Genomic DNA, 18,593 nt, shown 5'->3' with positions numbered 1-18,593 from the left:
ACATGCACCTGTTTTAATAATGCCCAGATCGGAGAGTGGAGTCCTGTAGGATTTGGACCAGGTCCTGGCATGCTTCTAGTGTGGGGGAAGTCCTTGGGCCTCACTGGTATACTTCCTAAGGGATTTGCAGGGGATATATTTCACATTACTCTGATAGAGCCTTGCAGGTCTGCCCGCCTGCTGCCCCCTCATGGATTCTCCCTCTCTGGATGGCACTTCCTCTTTGGTGAACGGGACAACGTGCTGGAGAAAACTGACACTGCAACAGAATGGCCAAGAATAGCCTTGTGTCATTATGTTGAATCAGCGGGACATTTTAAATACATGTTAAATACAGTGTAACCAGTGTGTGGGGTTCCCTTATAAATACTTAAGGAGATGGTGATATTTTCAGTCATGTCAGATTGTGTTTATCTGCATAATCTGTGAAAACTTGTGGCACATCTTGCAATGTATTTGTAGGTTGTTTATTTTACATATACTTCAAAGTTACTTACAGTAAATAATTTAAAGTAGCTAACTAACAATTGTCCTATTATAGCTTATCTGAGATAATTAATTCCATATCCTCTCATTTAACAGTCAAAACATGTACACAGACTGTGTTCAGCCAATCAGTGTATCACTGACCCCATTAGTGCAACATAGTAACTACCCAACTAAGAAATGGATCCGTAATACAACACGCAACACTTTTGCGACATAAGCGTGCCGCAATCAATTCATTTTCCAGACAGAAAAATAGGTGTCGTGATAGTTTATCCCCGCCCCCACCTCCAGTCAGAGATAGGACAATGATGCCACCTGCAGAAAAAAACACAATGTTCGCTATAAACTTTAACATACATTTGCTGTAAAATTGCGTAATGAACAGTTCAACATTATGGTGGAATGGTGCATTGCTTTCTGTTCAATAGCCAAACCATGTGAAAGTAATAAACAGTATGTCGACGTTTGTTTTGGGTCATATTTTCCTTTATTTTCCAAGTACTCTGAGCGATATAAAGGGTAACAAAAAGATACAAATGCAAAGGACTTGAGCGTGCAGTATAGGCTAGACATGAAGTATAGTACAACTTACTGTAGGCTACTCCACATGATCGCATTACCTTTATAGGCTTACAGAAGCGGCAGACACTTTTTGGCTATGTACATTAGTCCGGGATACACCAATGAATGTGGAAGATTATTGGGATCATACGTAAATTTGCTTTCACGAGACATTGCATGATAAAATCTTAGGCAATCATAAGAATGTTGCAAGTAAATTGCTCTCATGTAAAATATAAAAAGTTTAGTGTAGCCTCATAAATATAAAATCATAAAAGCATCATATTGTCTCTAAACCAACACGGTTTACGCACATCCAATACTTCACCTTAATGCAATGAATGACTGGAATCTCTTACAAAGACATTCAGAGTAACACAAAATCGTTTTAAACAGACCTCTCAAGTCCAGCATATTACACGAAGACTACAACCCTCAGTAGAAACCTCACCAATGACCGCGTTGATATCCATAGGCTAAACGAACCTCTCAATATAAACTGTCGGAATCTTTTTAGCAACCGTCGATTCCATCCCTATCACTCAGCAGAACATATTCTTAGCAATAGGGGATATTATGGACTTTTTTCAAACGCACCTTTTAAGCATCTTCATTTAAGAAACTTAAAATAGATCGGATCTCTTGCCAGTGGACAATCCCCCCACCCCCTCCGGTGTCGGTTACATTATGCCTCGAATTTCGGTTGAGTGAAAGTATATAAGGTCAGCAGTATCGATGGGAACATCACTCGCTGCAGTCGCCTGAAGTCTTCTCTTTCAACCGTTCGCCAAAGACGTCCAGAGGTGAGTTTCAGTGCGGTGCGAAGGAAGTACAGGAACCCAAGATCCAGAACATTGCAACAGCATCCAGGCTTTTGCTGTACATTTGATCATATGCGCACTTTACAATTTACGTGGGACTGCAAGCCGTTGTGTCATCCAAAACACCCAAAGGCTGAGATTTTGTTTCTGTATTTTTTGGCTTTATATGGACGCACCCCGGAGCGGGATGGATTTTGACAATTGCAAATCAGTTTCTCAGATGGAACGTTTGGAATGCAACATCAACATCTTTATCAAATACCCACATGTGCAGTGGGCTGCCTTAACTATCAGGGCTTTCCTTTTGGGAACCACTAAAAACGTTTCAATTGGATTTGATATGAATTCCCAAATTACACCCATTGGTTGAGACAGACAGATTTAAGGGCAGCTTGACACATTTGATTTGATCTGTCTCATTGCGTTATAATCCCACGGATGGTGAAAGGGGCTCTGCTATTATCAAAAGACCACCAGCCAAATGCTGGTAAACAGTGGCTGGTCGGTTTGAAATATTTGTTTGACATCCTGCGTAATGAAGTGGATTATCTATTTGAAATGAAATAAGATGGGTTGAGTCGTGCTGAAATTTTGTTTGGTAGAAAGTCTGAGTGTTTGGTGATTTGTTAATATTTGTAATCATTATTTTTGTGCCCTGGTATTGCACAATATAATCATAGTTTAGTACTTACCTGGTAATAACCTCTCAAAACATGTTGTAGATTAAATGCAATGCTCAATACCGAACGTTGCATGCCAAATCAAAGTTGTATTAAAGTAACAATTTCTCCCTTTTTTCAACATTCAGCTCAAAATGGCCTGTGCCCATCTGTGCAAGGAGGCTGACATCAAAACCGCATTGGAAGCGTGCAAAGGTAGGCCCTAGTTTGTTTACTTCCCCCTCCACCTAAAAAGCCCTTTCAACCCAATTATGTTGTATGATAAATGTGAAATTAGCAATATGAACACACGATTACCTCTCTAGACTGTAGTTGCATTGTGTGTTACTCGCAGGTTACACATTAGGCATATATCCTTCATATTTGCGTTACAGCCGCCGACTCCTTCAACTTCAAGACCTTCTTCCATACGATTGGCTTTGCCTCGAAGTCCTCCGACGACGTCAAGAAGGCTTTCAAGGTCATTGACCAGGATGCAAGTGGCTTTATTGAGGTGGAGGAGCTGAAGTAAGAGCCATGCACCATTACAGTACAAATAACAGACAATTGATTAAATCAATGCAGGAGACTGTCCACTTTACCCAATTGTATCGGTGCGCAGGCATTCTAAAAGGCAGTGCGCATTGGTGCATTGGTCTGCATACATTCAAATGAAACTAAACGAATATTTGTTTCTCTTTCTCTAGGCTGTTCCTTCAGAACTTTTGCCCCAAGGCCAGGGTACTTACCGATGCAGAGACAAAGGCTTTCCTCAAGGCTGGTGATGCCGATGGTGATGGCATGATTGGAATTGATGGTACGAAACATAGCATGCATGGGATAATCAATGCGTAAACCAATGTCACTTGCATACAGTGGTGTAAAGTACTTAAGTAAAACAACTTTAAAGTACTAATAAGTAGTTTTCTGGGGGTATCTGTACTTTACTTTACTATTTATATTTTTGACATCTTTTACTTTTACTTCACTACATTCCTAAAGAAAATAATGTACTTTTTACTCCATACATTTTCCCTGACACCCAAAATAACTCGTTACATGTTGAGTGCTTAGCAGGACAGGACAATTGTCCAATTTACACACTTATCAAGAGAATACATGGTCATCACTACGGCCTCTGATCTGGCAGACTCACTAAACACAAATTCATATTTTGTCAAATTGATGTCTGAGTGTTGGAGTGTACCCCTGGCTGTCTGTACATTTTAAATACAAGAACATGGTACCATCTGCTTTGCTTAATATAAGGAATTTGAAATGATTTATACTTTTACTTTTGGTACTTAAGTATATTTTACAAATTCCATTTACTTTTGATACTTAAGTATACTTAGAACCAAATACTTTTAGACTTTCACTCAAGTAGTATTTTACTGGGTGACTTTCACTTTTACTTGAGTAACTTTCTATTAAGGTATCTGTACTTTTACTCAAGTATGACAATTGGGTACTTTTTCCACCACTGCTTGAATATTAATAACGATGTTTATGATCTGGTGTCAATCTATATTAAGGCCTAAGATATGAAAGTAAATTAATGTTATAAGACACTGGAAAGGGTTAATGTTTGTCTTTTTCTTTTGCAGAGTTCGCTGTATTGGTTAAGCAGTAAAGAGCAACTGACCAAGAACTCACCTGAAGGAACAATATTGCCCAAGACCTCCCCATTTCATCTGAATATAAATACTTTTTATACATTTGCTTGCAAGAAGTTTCCTCCTGTGCGGCACACTGTCCAAAATGATGATTGTGAATGTAGCGCAGATGTGTTCATGTCTTATATGAATTTTGCTTACTGTAAAATCTATGATGCACTTTTCAGGAAAGGACGATAGATAAAAAATAATCAATATTCTTTTGGAATAAAAGGTCTTTGTATTATTTCCTATTTAATTAATCAAATGTGTTTATCTGAGTTCAGATGCCATTAGTTTAACTTCACACCCATAAAAGGAACCGGATTATATGAACTGTAATTGAGAAAACGCATGCCATTTTATTCGCTATAAATTATACATAATAATTCATAACACATAGTCTATTTGTCATGTTTTGCTGATAAAAAAAACACGATGATCATTGTGCAAGTACAAGTTTACGCACAAAGGCGCACAGGCACACACAAACCGAGGTGTGTGAGAGAGAGAGAGAGAGAGAGAGAGAGAGAGAGAGAGAGAGAGAGAGAGAGAGAGAGAGAGAGAGAGAAAGAGAGAGCGAGAGAAAGCGAGAGCGAGAGAAAGACAGAGAGAGAGAAGGACAATAAAAGTCAATCAAATAAATAACAGCATGGTGAAGCACCAATTTAGTTTTTCCGCCCTCATATGAAAATAGGTAACATAAATGTTCTACTTAAACAATAGATTCATCTATAATTTACATCCTATCCTAGACTAGAGACAAGGATTGGGGGTTCAAGTGATTCCAATTATGTTTGATACAGAACCGTAGAGCAGTGGTTCCCAACCAGGGGTACTAGGACCCCTGGGGGTACTTGGCCTATCTACAGGGGGTACTTGAGAAGACTCATCAGACCATAGGCCTACTGGTAAAATGCACATGAGGGGGTACTCCAGGGGTACTACGGGCAGAGCTAAATTCAGTTAGTGGTACATTAACCGAAAAAAGTTAGGAACCATTGCCTTAGAGTCTGCATACATACAGTATATATGGACAAAACACATGCTTCAATATGTTTTATAATGTTTTTAGTCAATCAAATGTATGTATAAAGCCCTCATCAAATGCGTCTCTATGGCTTGATGTGCGGTATTACAGTTGGCCTACTGACATTACTTAGCAGCCACACATGGGAGTATAGTCCATGCGTCGGCGTTATGAGTCCACTAGATGGTGGCAAACCCAAAGACAGTGAGTAATCTTCCCAGCGCAGCGTTTCCCCTAAATAGAGCCAGAGGTGCGTACTGAGGTGTATTCAGGGTAGTGAAATATAATATAATTAATATAATAATCATGAAAGCTGATGTGATTCCCTCGATAGGTTACATTTCTATCTGAACGTTAACTGTAATGTTACACTCTCCTGAACAGGTACTGTGATACTGATGGTTTGTCGGGACTGATGATTCATTGACAACTGTAACATTTTAGCTAAACCTAACCCAACTACGGAAAGAAGTGACTTCGCGTAGGAGGTTAGGAGAACTAACGCAGCAGGTTAAGATAATGAATACATCAGGTTAGGAGAATGAACGTCATTAAAGGGTGTGGGTTAGGCTTAGCTAAAATGCTACTTGTCAACAACTGTGATCCCCGACGCTACAACTAGATGAAGCTGTACTCCATCTAGCCACAACCGTATAAACCATCAGTCCCGACAAACCATCAGTAGGCATACTATATAACACCGGCCCCTGATGTATGTTTGAAGAGTCACATTAAAACGGAGAACGAACCATGAAACAACATCTCGTGCAACTTTTTAAACCATACACCCACAAAACGGGAACACTAACTGCCATTGACTTAGGCTACTATAACCATGTCAGGCAGAGCTGTCTGATTTAGTCATTGACTTTTGGTATTGGACATTTGGCGATATAGTTACACTGTCACGAGGAAAAAGCCAGTGCAAACAAACATAAAATAGCGCCAATAACATTGAAATATGATTTAGCACCACGGACAGCGGCTATCGGAACCCCCTGCGACCAGAAGTTTCAGGACCATGTAATGTCATGTAATCATAATACACTGAAGTCAGAGAATTAATGCAGTTAGCCTATTATCTAGAACTGCATATGATATGTCTACACAATTTGCTATATGATTAAACCCAACAAGCAACACACAACCGTTTCTTCCGTGGCAACCGAGCATCTCTAATCCGTTTCTGTTCGACACCTGATTAGCCAAAACAAATTACGACTATCGCCCTGGGACAATGAGAAGGCTTGCTCCTGCAGCCAACCCATGTCCGTACGTAAACTTGTAAGGAAAATTAGCACATGTAAATGAATAAATTACCGGCCAGTAACCGTATAGGCGATGAGGTATCAGAATGGCGCATGACATCACCGCCTGTCGGTAAAGCGCACCGCTCGATCCGGTGTCCTCCTCAGTCTCTCTTTCACATACGACCAGGGACAGGAGCCTATTAAGTTCCCCTCATGCATCTGACGCTGGAGCCCCAAATCCTAGAAAGAGGTTTCGGACATTGGACATGGAGACCTTAGACGCACGATTTCTCGTTCGTGCGCCCAGGCACAAAATCTTATTTGAGAGGTCAGGCTGTGAGTGAGCGACCTGCAGGAGTAGTTCTAATTATTTTAATTACAAACCTTGAATCAATTAACTACATTTATATTAAAATGACCATAAAGTGGTCCCAAGGGAAATGTTTTCTCCTCATGCGTACATGTTTGGAGAGTTAGTGGAAACGCAGAATATAGCCTACACACTATCCACACCATCTCTCCCACCAAATATGTACCAGAATAAAACAGCAATATTAAACAGTGAAAATACAAGCCTAATATGTCCTAAAGGATCAGTGATCCAGCCTACTACTACTCCTACTCTTTAAGCGCACGTGCCCACTCGATCATTTCAGCAGTCATGCAATTAATTTGTGCACAAAAAGTACAATACATGCAAATGTAATAACCGTGGGGCTAGAACACTCAGTCTAAAGGTGCATTTTACTTGGAATATTCAGCCTATATATGCATGGTACGTTTAAATAAGGTTCACTTGACCTGTCCTTGAGCGACCTTTACCCACCTACTTTGCACAACACACTAACGCCTGCGGTCTGGGTAGGGCTCGCGCGGTCGCTAGCTGATGCGCTCGACCGCTCCCTGCTTCCGCTGCTGAAGCTGTGGTGGGCAGGTGCCAAGTACTCTAGTCTTTAAATCCCCACGCGCGCGCCGTGGTTCTTCACTGAATTGAACTGCTTGCAAGCTGGAGCTGGTCTATGATTGTTGTCTGCCTCCGGCTATAGGGGATATTTAGCGATATCCCTACCTCAAAGGGTGTCATATTTCTGGTTGAGTGGTGCCACTTGTTATTAAACACGCCGAGGGAATTGTCAAGGCTAAATGTCAGACTTTGTTTTAAAACGTTAATGATGAGAATCATAACAGGATATGAATTTGATAAATAATTCGTTTTATGCAGATTTTGTATTTAAAAGGACACAAATCAGATGCCATCTCTATCACGGATGACATCCTATGCAGTGCACTCTCTCCCTAACACTAACACATGCACATCTTTACAGTGAGAAGTGAGCCCACATGCAGGTTGTACACCTTCAACTTTCCCCTTGTCCAATGATGAATAATAGCTGTTCTCCACAGTCCAGAAGCAGGGTATCCTCCAAGGGATAGGGTTAATGCACTCTCTGCATACCTCTCCGTTCACTTCCACATACACTGACATTGTTTCAGGGTTGTCCTCTGAAAGTATAGGCATTCTGCCAATGGTCACATTTTACAGGCTGCCCAAATGCAGTATTTAATTTCACTGCTTCAATAACACTGTGAAGAATTGCAAAGATAAGCATTGTTCTAAATGGATCACTCTGTTAGATCTCCTATCGCTATGGGTCGCCAGCAGCTACAGTGATGATACTGAAGAAGTGTGATCATTTATATCTGAGGGATGGCCTAGGTGACCTCAATAGAAAAGATGCAATCTCTCTCTTGCTCTCTCTCTCCATTTCCCAAAACTCTTTTCCAACACAGATGACATAGGCAAATGTGTGTGTATGTGAGTTTATGCGTGCGTGCGTGCATGTGTGTATGGACCCTAATTGACATTAAATCATCATGCAGAATCAAGTGGGACATTGAAAAACAGGGTGACCTTGTGTCCTTTAATCAGAACGCTGGACAGTTCCATGATAGTTCAATATTTACCCCTGTCCGGCCTATAGTGTGAGAGAAGGTTAAATAAATTGTCATGATGACATTTCGTGATAGACAACCCCTGTTGTGTGTGTGTATCTGTTGAGTTTAGTATTATTAGATTTGGAGGGGATAATCTAACCCCATCTGGTGGGTCCAACAGAGTAGCAGGGAATGAAAAATTTGGTCTGTTTAAGTCCAAATGAGGGCACATTTTTTGACAGATTTGCAGGGGATTTGGACCAGAGGGTTCATTCTCAGGGGGCTGTGGGCTACTATACCACACAATGGCCACACTGTATCCCTCCACAACGATTTCAACATCCAATATCCACATACCCAGTTATACACTTTATAATTGAATCTGGTTTATTGGAACTTAACTTCTCTCTGAATGCAGTTTGCTTTCTCACTGAATGACCCTTTTCACGGAGGACAATATACTGTATGTGTGACACAAATACCAGCTCTGGGACTGTTTGTAGAGGGAGAGAGAGAGAGGGAGAGAGAGAGAGAGGGGGATATATATATATATATATATATATATATATATATATATAGAGAGAGAGAGAGAGAGAGAGAGAGAGAGAGAGAGAGAGAGAGAGAGAGAGAGAGAGAGAGAGAGAGAGAGAGAGAGAGAGGGAGAGAGAGAGACAGACAGACAGAGATTAGCCTTGTTTACATCTTGCGCTAACATGTGAGTTTCGTGATCTGATCAATATGATCCAATAACTATCTGATCAAAGTTTGTCGCGTCTACACATTTTATTCAAATGTGTCTCTTATCCCTTCTTCCTTACGCAGCACCCTCCACTGTGTTTGCATTGTGAACAGACTAGCTGGTGCCTCCCTGTTTGGAAATTATTTGACAGATATTCTTTCAAAATAATATGGATTTATTTACTGATGCAATATGTCAATGGTGCTACCTGTCAAGGATTTTAGAGGCCAGTACAATGCTGAATTAAATTATTTGACCATGTAGATCTGTTTATACTTGATTGATATCCAGACCCTGTCTTTTAATCATCCTGTGTAAAAATGTGGGCAAAATCGGAATGTGGACAAGATCAGGACAAAGGGCGCATGTTGGCACCAGGTATAAACAGGGCTAGAGAGACTGCACATTTTTGTACCATAGTACTGTATTATAATTCGAGAAGGGAAGGAGAGGGGCAGGAGGACTGGGTTAGGTGTGGGTGGGAGGAGGGGATATAGAATAATGCACTGATGTCTTAATTTGCCATTTACAAGGGCGTTACTGATGTTCACAGTAGTCAGTCTCCTGCCCATGGGCGTTATAAAGGGTAAAGGTTAATTAGTTAGCGAAGAAATTTGATCAGGGGCGGGCAGTTAAAATTTGATACTCAGACAGGTAATTCAAGCATTCCCTATTGTCACCTCAATCAGACCTATATAAATCGTCTCTGACGGACAAGAGTCACCGCACAGCCTTACTCGTCTCTTTTGGATCAACGACCGGGCAAGAACCTCAACGCGGTAAGTTGACTTTGCGCTCTGAACTTAACTCAGAGGAGTCATTTTCTGCCACTTTGAGGGATATAGACTTTTGTCTTTTTTATCATTTGCTTCGTTTGTGTTTATAATTAGAAGTTTACTTGGCTTTAATGTTTAGACAAAGGATGCGGTAACAGCGTATTAGACAAAGTTGTGCCATATTTTCTTTTAAGGAAGTATCTAATTCATTCTTTGCTATCCGTTTTAGCAAATACTTTTACAGGGTTTCAGTATGTTGATTCCGACCAAGATGAGTCTGAGGGCAGACTAAAGATAATTTGCCAGTAGTGGTATTTGGAGTAGGCCTACCTAGCTCAGATCAAGCAATGGGCTCAGGGAAATTACTGAGAAATTATGTCAACACAACTGTTATGTGCATGAGCTGAATCAATAGACCTTAGGCTATATGCGTGTCACAATTATTGGCTATGTTTTATAGGCCTCTGAAACTGTGCTTAAAATATGCTATCTAAATAATTATAATATTCTGCACCAGTCAAACCAACGCCTTGTCTTCAAAGAAGAAGCATGCATTGCTGTTTAGCCTACCTGACTAAATGTGTTAATAATTCACCACTTTTGTTCATTCGACAGGATTAAAATGTCGCTCTCATCTATCCTTTCCGCTGATGCCATAGACGCTGCTATGAAGGACTGCCAAGGTATCATCTTCCACTCATATCATTATTGCTTTCTTCATTAGATTCCTTCACCGCATTAGTGGTAGCCTAGGCGATGGGCAGATCCACTATACTAAATCAAGTAAAATAAGGTAGTCCATTGTTGATGTCAAACAAAAAACAGAAGTATAGGATCAAAATGAGGCCTATTTTAGAGAAAACGCATTTAGGCTACGTAGACTCACACGAAACCCTGCAAAAGCATTTAGGACAGAATAGATAGCAGTTGTCTCTGTCAGTTTTTTTTGTCCCTAAATGTATCAGGAGGAATTATAATGCAAACAATTGTCTTAATTTAAATTGAGTTTTTGAATAAATCAAAATGTGATGTGCCTATGAGTGAACTAGACTAAACAGATGAGTTGGTTATTTGAATCAGCTGCAACATGGTCTCAGAGCATTTCATATTATTCTGTGTGTAAATCTGAGACTCCATTTAGAGTGATGTGTTACGTTTCGTTTTGTATGCATTCATTTGTGGATGTCCATCAACTATTTCATATGATATGTTACTAATTGCAATTCATGTTATATGTTATGAATTTGCAAAACGTGCATTATGTTACGAACTTGCAAAATGTACAATATGTTACGAATTCGCAAAACATATGATATGTAATGAATTCTAGCTAGGTGGATAGGTGGCTAAAAGGGGTAAAGGTTAGGGTTGGTGTCCGCGTTCTTCCACAAGCTCTACCTCCACTTCCTACCCCCACTTCCTCGTTAACGACCTGTACCAGAGCTAAGGCCGAACACGCCTATTAATGTTTTCTCATGTCATCCTTTCCCCATCAGCACCGGACTCCTTCAACTGCAAGAAGTTCTTCCAGCAGTGTGGCTTGACCAAAAAGAGTCCCGCGGAGGTGAAGAAAGTCTTCGGGATCCTGGACAACGACGCCAGCGGCTTCATTGAGGAGGAGGAACTCAAGTGAGTCGGCTACAATTGTTGGACTTTTAGTTAGTGATAAACTACAATCTTTGTGTTTTTTCTACTACAATATTTAGGCCTAAAGAAAATAGCCTATATATTGTTCTTGATGCCGCAAAGGCCTAAATCAAAATGTATCCTCTGTAGGCACTAAACGTGTTAGGCTACCTGTCATTTTGCACAGGTTAGTGTTTTTTGTCACGAATCTTGTTCTGGAGACAGCTCTGCAGTGGTCACTAGCTTGCACAGCCACAAAGTCATAAAATCGGATTTTAAACCTAACTCTAACCTTTACCCTACCACACTGCTAACCCTAATGCCTAACCCTAACCTTAAATCAAGACAAAAATCAATTCATTTTTCTTTTTCTTTATTATTATTATTTTTTACCCCTTTTTCTCCCCAATTTCGTCATATTCAATTGGTAGTTAAAGTCTTGTCAGATTGCTGCAACTCCCGTACGGACTTGCGAGAGGCAAAGGTCAAGAGCTGTCAAGCCGCACTGTTTCTTGACACAATGCACGCTTAACTCAGAGGCCAGCCACACCAATGTGTCGGAGGAAACACCGTACACCTGGCGACCGTGTCAGCGTGCATGCACCCGGCCCACCACAGGAGTCACTAGAGCGAGATGGGACAAGGACATCCCGGCCGGCCAAACCTTCCCCTAACCGGATGACGCTGGGCCAATTGTGCGTCGCCCTCATGGGTCTCCCGGTTGCGACCGGCTGCGACACAGCCCGGTATCGATCCAGGATCTGTAGTAATGCAGCTAGCACTGCGATGCAGTGCCTTAGACCGCTGCGCCACTTGGGAGGCCCTAAAAGCAAATATTTGTTTTTATGCATTTTTACAATATAGACAATTTTGACTTTGCAGCTGGCCCATCTAGCGGAAATTGCTCAGTTCTGCCTCAAGGACTTATCCCAATAAACGTCAACCTAACTTTGCTCGAAAGTAGGGTACTTCTTGAAGATAGGCTTTGTAAACTAGCACATCTTTACTAGTGCGCCCCCATCAAGAGATGGTCAATTGTCATTATTTTGTTCATTCATGAGTCCTGGGGGTCATAGGTCATAGCCTTTTGCACTGTAATGATGGCATATTAAGCCTGCTTTCAGTAAGCATGTCCTCTACAACTCCTAAAGTTGTTTTATTTGTTCTTTTTTGAGGTTAAAATCCTATTTTAAAAGGGTGATCACCATAGTCTGTCTAAGATATATGGATAAAACAATATCCATTCGTCCATTCATCATTAATGTCTGATTGGTTTTTCTTTGTTACCCAGACAATACTACTTCCTCAATATCTGAAGGGTTCTGCTGCAGAGTTGCCGGTCATGGCAACTGTGTAGAATAGCCCCGTCAAAGTAAGCACGGTATGTTAGTGGTCTCGGTGTGTGTGTGTGCGTCTCAGATTCTTCCTCCAGAGGTTCAACCCCGGGGCCCGTGTCCTGACTGAAAAAGAGACCAAGGCCTTCATGTCTGCTGCTGATGATGACAGCGACGGCATGATTGGAGCAGATGGTGTGTATCTTACACTAGTTTGGTGATGATGATAATGAAAATTATAACGATGGTGATGATCACAATGATGTTGTTGTTGTTGTTGATGATGACGGCGATGAAGAGGTGGAAGAGAGTGATGTTTGATTATTTCGATGGAAGTTTGAAGGAGTGATCTCATTCGATACCAAATCAGTTGAGATTATACAGGTCTGAATCTGGTTGCATTATGATAGTAAGCAGATTACAGAATGGTAATTGCCAATGGATAATATAAATACTTTTTACAGTTCTACATTGAACCTCCTCTGTCAATTGCAGTCTCAATTACAATATATAGTGTAGTATCTTGGTAAAATATTCTCAAATGTGCATCCTTGCAATGATTCATTGAGTTGGTTGAGATGTCACTATGTCCCAAATTCATTGAGTTAGTTGAGATGTCACTATGTCCCAAATTCATTGAGTTAGTTGAGATGTCACTATGTCCCAAATTCATTGAGTTAGTTGAGATGTCACTATGTCCCAAATTCATTGAGTTAGTTGAGATGTCACTATGTCCCAAATTCATTGAGTTAGTTGAGATGTCACTATGTCCTAAATTCATTGAGTTAGTTGAGATGTCACTATGTCCCAAATTCATTGAGTTAGTTGAGATGTCACTATGTCCCAAATTCATTGAGTTAGTTGAGATGTCACTATGTCCCAAATTCATTGAGTTAGTTGAGATGTCACTATGTCCCAAATTCATTGAGTTAGTTGAGATGTCACTATGTCCCAAATTCATTGAGTTAGTTGAGATGTCACTATGTCCCAAACCAAAGAGCCAAACCTAACGTGTCTTTTCTCTCTCATGTTCTGGCTAATTATTTATCTTCCTGTCTTTCCTTTCTCCCCACAGAGTTCCAGGCCATGGTCCTATCCTGAATACCTGTACAACACCCTCCATACCTCTTTCTCCTCGCCCCACTCCAGCGCTAGGATTTATAACTTTAGTTTTCCATCTGTCAATCTATTTGGAAACATTTATTCTTTTTTTGCAAGCCTCCGGTTCAGACTACCTACAACTCACCGATTTTTATTTTTGCTTTTTGCATATGTTTTAGACAGGTCATTATATTATTGCCCAAAATGTATCACTTACCAAATTACTGAGAAAATAAAATAATAAAATGCATTCTAAAATCTCCTCCTTGGTTATTGACTTGTTACTCAACTATGAATTGTCCAGAAATAATGCCACACAGTGTTGCTATAAAATGCCATACAAAGTGATAACCCTATTGGACAGTGTGCACAGTATTGTACAGTACAGTGTCCATATTAGGACAGTCTCGGCAAGGGTGGTTTCAGTCTCAGTGTCTCTTGTTTTGTACAGATGTAATGAAATGCCTTGAGATTGTGAACTTATATAAAATATAATAATTATTTATTATTTTACTTAAGTTCACAGCCTCAAAGCATTTCATTATATCTATACAAAACATAATTCCTGCCTAACAGAAGCTCTTGAAATATAAGATTGAATTGGATCTCAGTGAGAAAGTGTAACAATAGCCAATGACAGCATAATCACAGGTGGAATTATGGTAGCCTGGTCCCAGATCTATTTGTGCTGTTGCCTACTCCATTTCTGTCCTTGTCAAGCCAAACGGTTTGGCATCACAGTAGGTGACACGAAGCTGGTATGATAATACAAACAGACTGGCGCTAGAATTGGGGGGAATCCTTAGGATGGGTGTTCCCAAGTTAAAATCTCAGTGGGAACATTTTGAAATGTAAATTCACATACTGATTTTAATCTTGCACACAGCAAATCGTTCCTCTTGGTAAGCCATCTGAGCAACATCCTTACCTGTGTCGTGTCTGACGGGTCATAAACCTCACCCAACAGGGCAACGTCATGACACCTGTCTAAAACATTTCATTTAGGCTTCTCTTCACCTTATCTAATTCAGTAACAATCAGCAGTGGGTTGATTGACAGACAAGTTGGTGTCAGATGTGAGGAGAAGTGGGACTGTGTGTGTGTGTGTGTGTGTGTGTGTGTGTGTGTGTGTGTGTGTGTGTGTGTGTGTGTGTGTGTGTGTGTGTGTGTGTGTGTGTGTGTGTGTGTGTGTGTGTGTGTGTGTGTGTGTGTGTGTGTGTGTGTGTGATTAAGGGGGGAAACCTGAGGAGGTGACCTTGATAGACACCTGAGGGTCACCATGGCAGGATCGTGTGACACCTGACCTAAGCTTTGTGATAAAGCTGTCTGACATACTTAGTGTAATAGAATGGTATATATGCATTACTCATCTCATATGTATATACTGCATTTTATACCATCTACCGCTTCTTGCCTATGCCGCTCGGTCATTGCTCATCAATATATTTATATGTATATTTTCTTACTCCATCCCTTTACTTAGATTGTGTGTATTAGGTCGTTGTTGTGGAATTGTTAGATTAAATGTTAGATATTGCTGAACAGTTGGAACTAGAAGCACAAGCATTTTGCTACACTCGCAATAACATCTGCTAACCATGTGTATGTGACCAATAAAATGTGATTTGATTTGATTTGATTTGTAGGGCCACAGATAGGAGGGCAATGCACACAGGACCGAATCCTTGAAGATCCTGTATGTGCACAGGCTTCACGTCAATCTCCCCCTGACCTCAATACATGATTTGTGTTGAATTGTTAGGATTTGGCCCAAAATTGTATTGACACGGTGTGAGACAGTTCAATTCTATGTTATTGTGTATCATTTGCTTAACAGATACAGTAGGCATGAGACGCTCTTTGATTAGGTTTGTACCTACAAGCAGTGTTGACACTCAAAGATAAATTATTACTTGTGAGAACTTGTCACTGCTCTGTGCACCTGCATGCATTTAACTTAATCTCTGCATTTAAGAGGCACATTGGATTAGAACTAGTAACCACAAAGAAGCAACACCCTGTATGACAGTAAAGCAGACACCCAAATACTAGAGCCTCGCCATTAAATGACACCTTTTTGCTCAGAAACCTAAACATTGAGGCAAGAACCTGGCCATTATAGAGAGCAGCCGTTGACCGAACATAGTTCACACCCTTGTACTGAGACAACCAGAGTACCAGACCATTAGAGAGCCAGTGCCAGACACGCCGTGGTATTCTGCATGTGGGCTACAACAGACACTGGCTTGGGCACCATGCTTCATCAGACTTCATTCCTGCTGGCAATTTGCCTTGGCATTCCAACCATGCTCCCATTACCTGCTGGGAACCTGCTTTATACGGGGAGTATCTGTTAGATCCTGTGACTGTACATATAACTAATTCGCAGATGCAAGAAAACATGGTTAATGCTTTTTCAGTCCTGTAATTTGCCTGATATATACAAAAGTACAGTATGTGGTAATAATGGATAATTTATGGATCTTATCTCAAATACAGTAATATTAAAATAACTCACAATGTTCTGGTAGACTGTAGAATGGCATAAAATAATAATAACAATAACTTGTACAGTAAAATAATAAAGAACCTTCAGGAAAAGAGAGTACTACCACATCATGTTATAACACACGTGTTCTCTACCCATCCCATTCATGACCTGTTCTCAACAGTCTGTCTCTGTGTTCTCTACCCATCCCATTCCTGACCTGTTCCCAACAGTCTGTCTCTGTGTTCTCTACCCATCCCATTCCTGACCTGTTCCCAACAGTCTGTCTCTGTGTTCTCTACCCATCCCATTCCTGACCTGTTCTCAACAGTCTGTCTCTGTGTTCTCTACCCATCCCATTCCTGACCTGTTCCCAACAGTCTGTCTCTGTGTTCTCTACCCATCCCATTCCTGACCTGTTCCCAACAGTCTGTTTCTGTGTTGTCTGCCCATCCCATCCCTGTCCTGTTCCCAGCAGTCTGTTTTGATTGGCTTCTAAGGACACGGGAGCACCATAACACCAAACCCTACAAACCCACACCTGGCTACTCATTCGCCAGCTGCTGCCCTCTCAAACTGTATTTAATCTCTAATGAAATTATGGGCATGCCACTACACTGTACTGTAATTAGAGTGCAGCAATGGGACCAAGCCAGACATTTCTAGTTGTAGGCTAGATTTGACCAGGAAGTTACTACTACAACTACAGTATATAAGCCTGATACATGTCAATCAGTCCAAACATCAAATCAAATAAAAAATTGAATCAAATAACATTTTATTTGTCACATGCGGCGAATAGAACAGGTGTAGACCTTACAGTGAAATGCCTACTTACAAGCCCTTAACTAACAATGCTTTAAGAAGTTTTAAGAAAAAAAGTAACAAATGATTAAACAGCAGCAATAAAATAACAATAACGAGGCTATATACAGGGGGTACAGAGTTAAGGTGCGAGGGTACCGGTTAGTGGAGGTAATTGAGGCAATATGTACATGTAGGTAGAGTTGAAGTGACTATGCATAGATAATACACAGAGAGTAGCAGCAGCATAAAAGAGGGGGCACTTTGATTAGCTGTCCATGAGTCTTATGGCTTGGGGGTAGAAGCTGTTAAGAAGCCTTTTGGACCTAGACTTGGTGCTCTCCGGTACCGCTTGCCATGCGGTAACAGAGAGAACAGTCTATGACATACAGTACATCACTTACAGTAGGACAGTGAGCTGTACTCTTTATTTCAGAAGATCACACCACCTTATCAGAGGGAATCTGCTCTCCAGGACCACAGGAGACGCACACAGAGAAGAAAAGAATGGTGTGTGTGTGTGTGTGTGTGTGTGTGTGTGTGTGTGTGTGTGTGTGTGTGTGTGTGTGTGTGTGTGTGTGTGTGTGTGTGTGTGTGTGTGTGTGTGTGTGCATACAAGCGTGCAGTGTGAAAGAAAGAAAGAGAGACAGCAATAGAGTCATCTTCTGTGACTTGCCTTTCAATCTGCGACCCTATACTGTAAGTCCCGGGGAATTGCAGGTCGGGGGGAGGGGGACAAGGTTGGGGAAGCCAGTGGGTAACACAAGCTGCCGGGTGGGGAACACAATGGACCCGAGCGGTGACCCATGTTGGGTCAGCAGCCATGACTGATAAACAGAAAGGAAATGGAACACAACAGGGTCATGGTCATTAATCACCAAACAGAAGAAAACAGACTGAACCTGCCCAATGGTAAATGCTTCGTTCCCTTTTCCGTTGCAAAAATGTTTTCCTTTGCATGCCACAATGAACAGGACCTAGACCTGCTCTGCCTGCTGCATGGGGACAGGGGAACAAGATCATGTGACAGGCAGATGATCCTGGCTCAAGGGCAGCGGGAGAGAGAGAGAGAGAGAGAGAGAGAGAGAGAGAGAGAGAGAGAGAGAGAGAGAGAGAGAGAGAGAGAGAGAGAGAGAGAGAGAGGCAACTGTGATGGTGAGATAATACTCAGTAGACACAGACAGTGAAAAATGTGGGGGAAATGTCAGTCAGCAAACAAGATCCTTTGCTGATACAAAGGGTGATGGATGTGGCTCACTGAACGATGGTTGTTTGACTTTAGATTCAAAAGCATGACAATAAATATATTTTCTACAATATATTGC

At 41.1% G+C, this 18,593-nt stretch overlaps 2 protein-coding genes across 2 annotated transcripts; both read left to right on the top strand.

The window, feature by feature from the left end:
• The first annotated feature begins 1,780 nt into the window (after positions 1–1,780).
• Positions 1,781–4,439, top strand: LOC120043022 (parvalbumin beta 1). Its single transcript, XM_038987758.1, has 5 exons — positions 1,781–1,853; positions 2,680–2,746; positions 2,926–3,058; positions 3,238–3,347; positions 4,138–4,439. Exons 2-5 carry the CDS (start codon positions 2,686–2,688, stop codon positions 4,161–4,163), a joined length of 330 nt encoding a protein of 109 aa, XP_038843686.1. The 5' UTR covers positions 1,781–1,853; positions 2,680–2,685; the 3' UTR covers positions 4,164–4,439.
• Positions 4,440–10,537: 6,098 nt separating this feature from the next.
• pvalb8 (parvalbumin 8) lies at positions 10,538–13,976 on the top strand. The gene is made up of 4 exons (XM_038989396.1): positions 10,538–10,598; positions 11,412–11,544; positions 12,961–13,070; positions 13,951–13,976. The coding sequence occupies exons 1-4, from the start codon at positions 10,538–10,540 to the stop codon at positions 13,974–13,976; spliced, it is 330 nt and encodes a 109-aa protein (XP_038845324.1).
• Positions 13,977–18,593: the final 4,617 nt, after the last annotated feature.

Source organism: Salvelinus namaycush, chromosome 3 (genome assembly GCF_016432855.1).
Source record: "Salvelinus namaycush isolate Seneca chromosome 3, SaNama_1.0, whole genome shotgun sequence".
NCBI lineage: Eukaryota > Metazoa > Chordata > Actinopteri > Salmoniformes > Salmonidae > Salvelinus > Salvelinus namaycush.
This window is presented reverse-complemented; position numbering and strand designations above follow the sequence as displayed.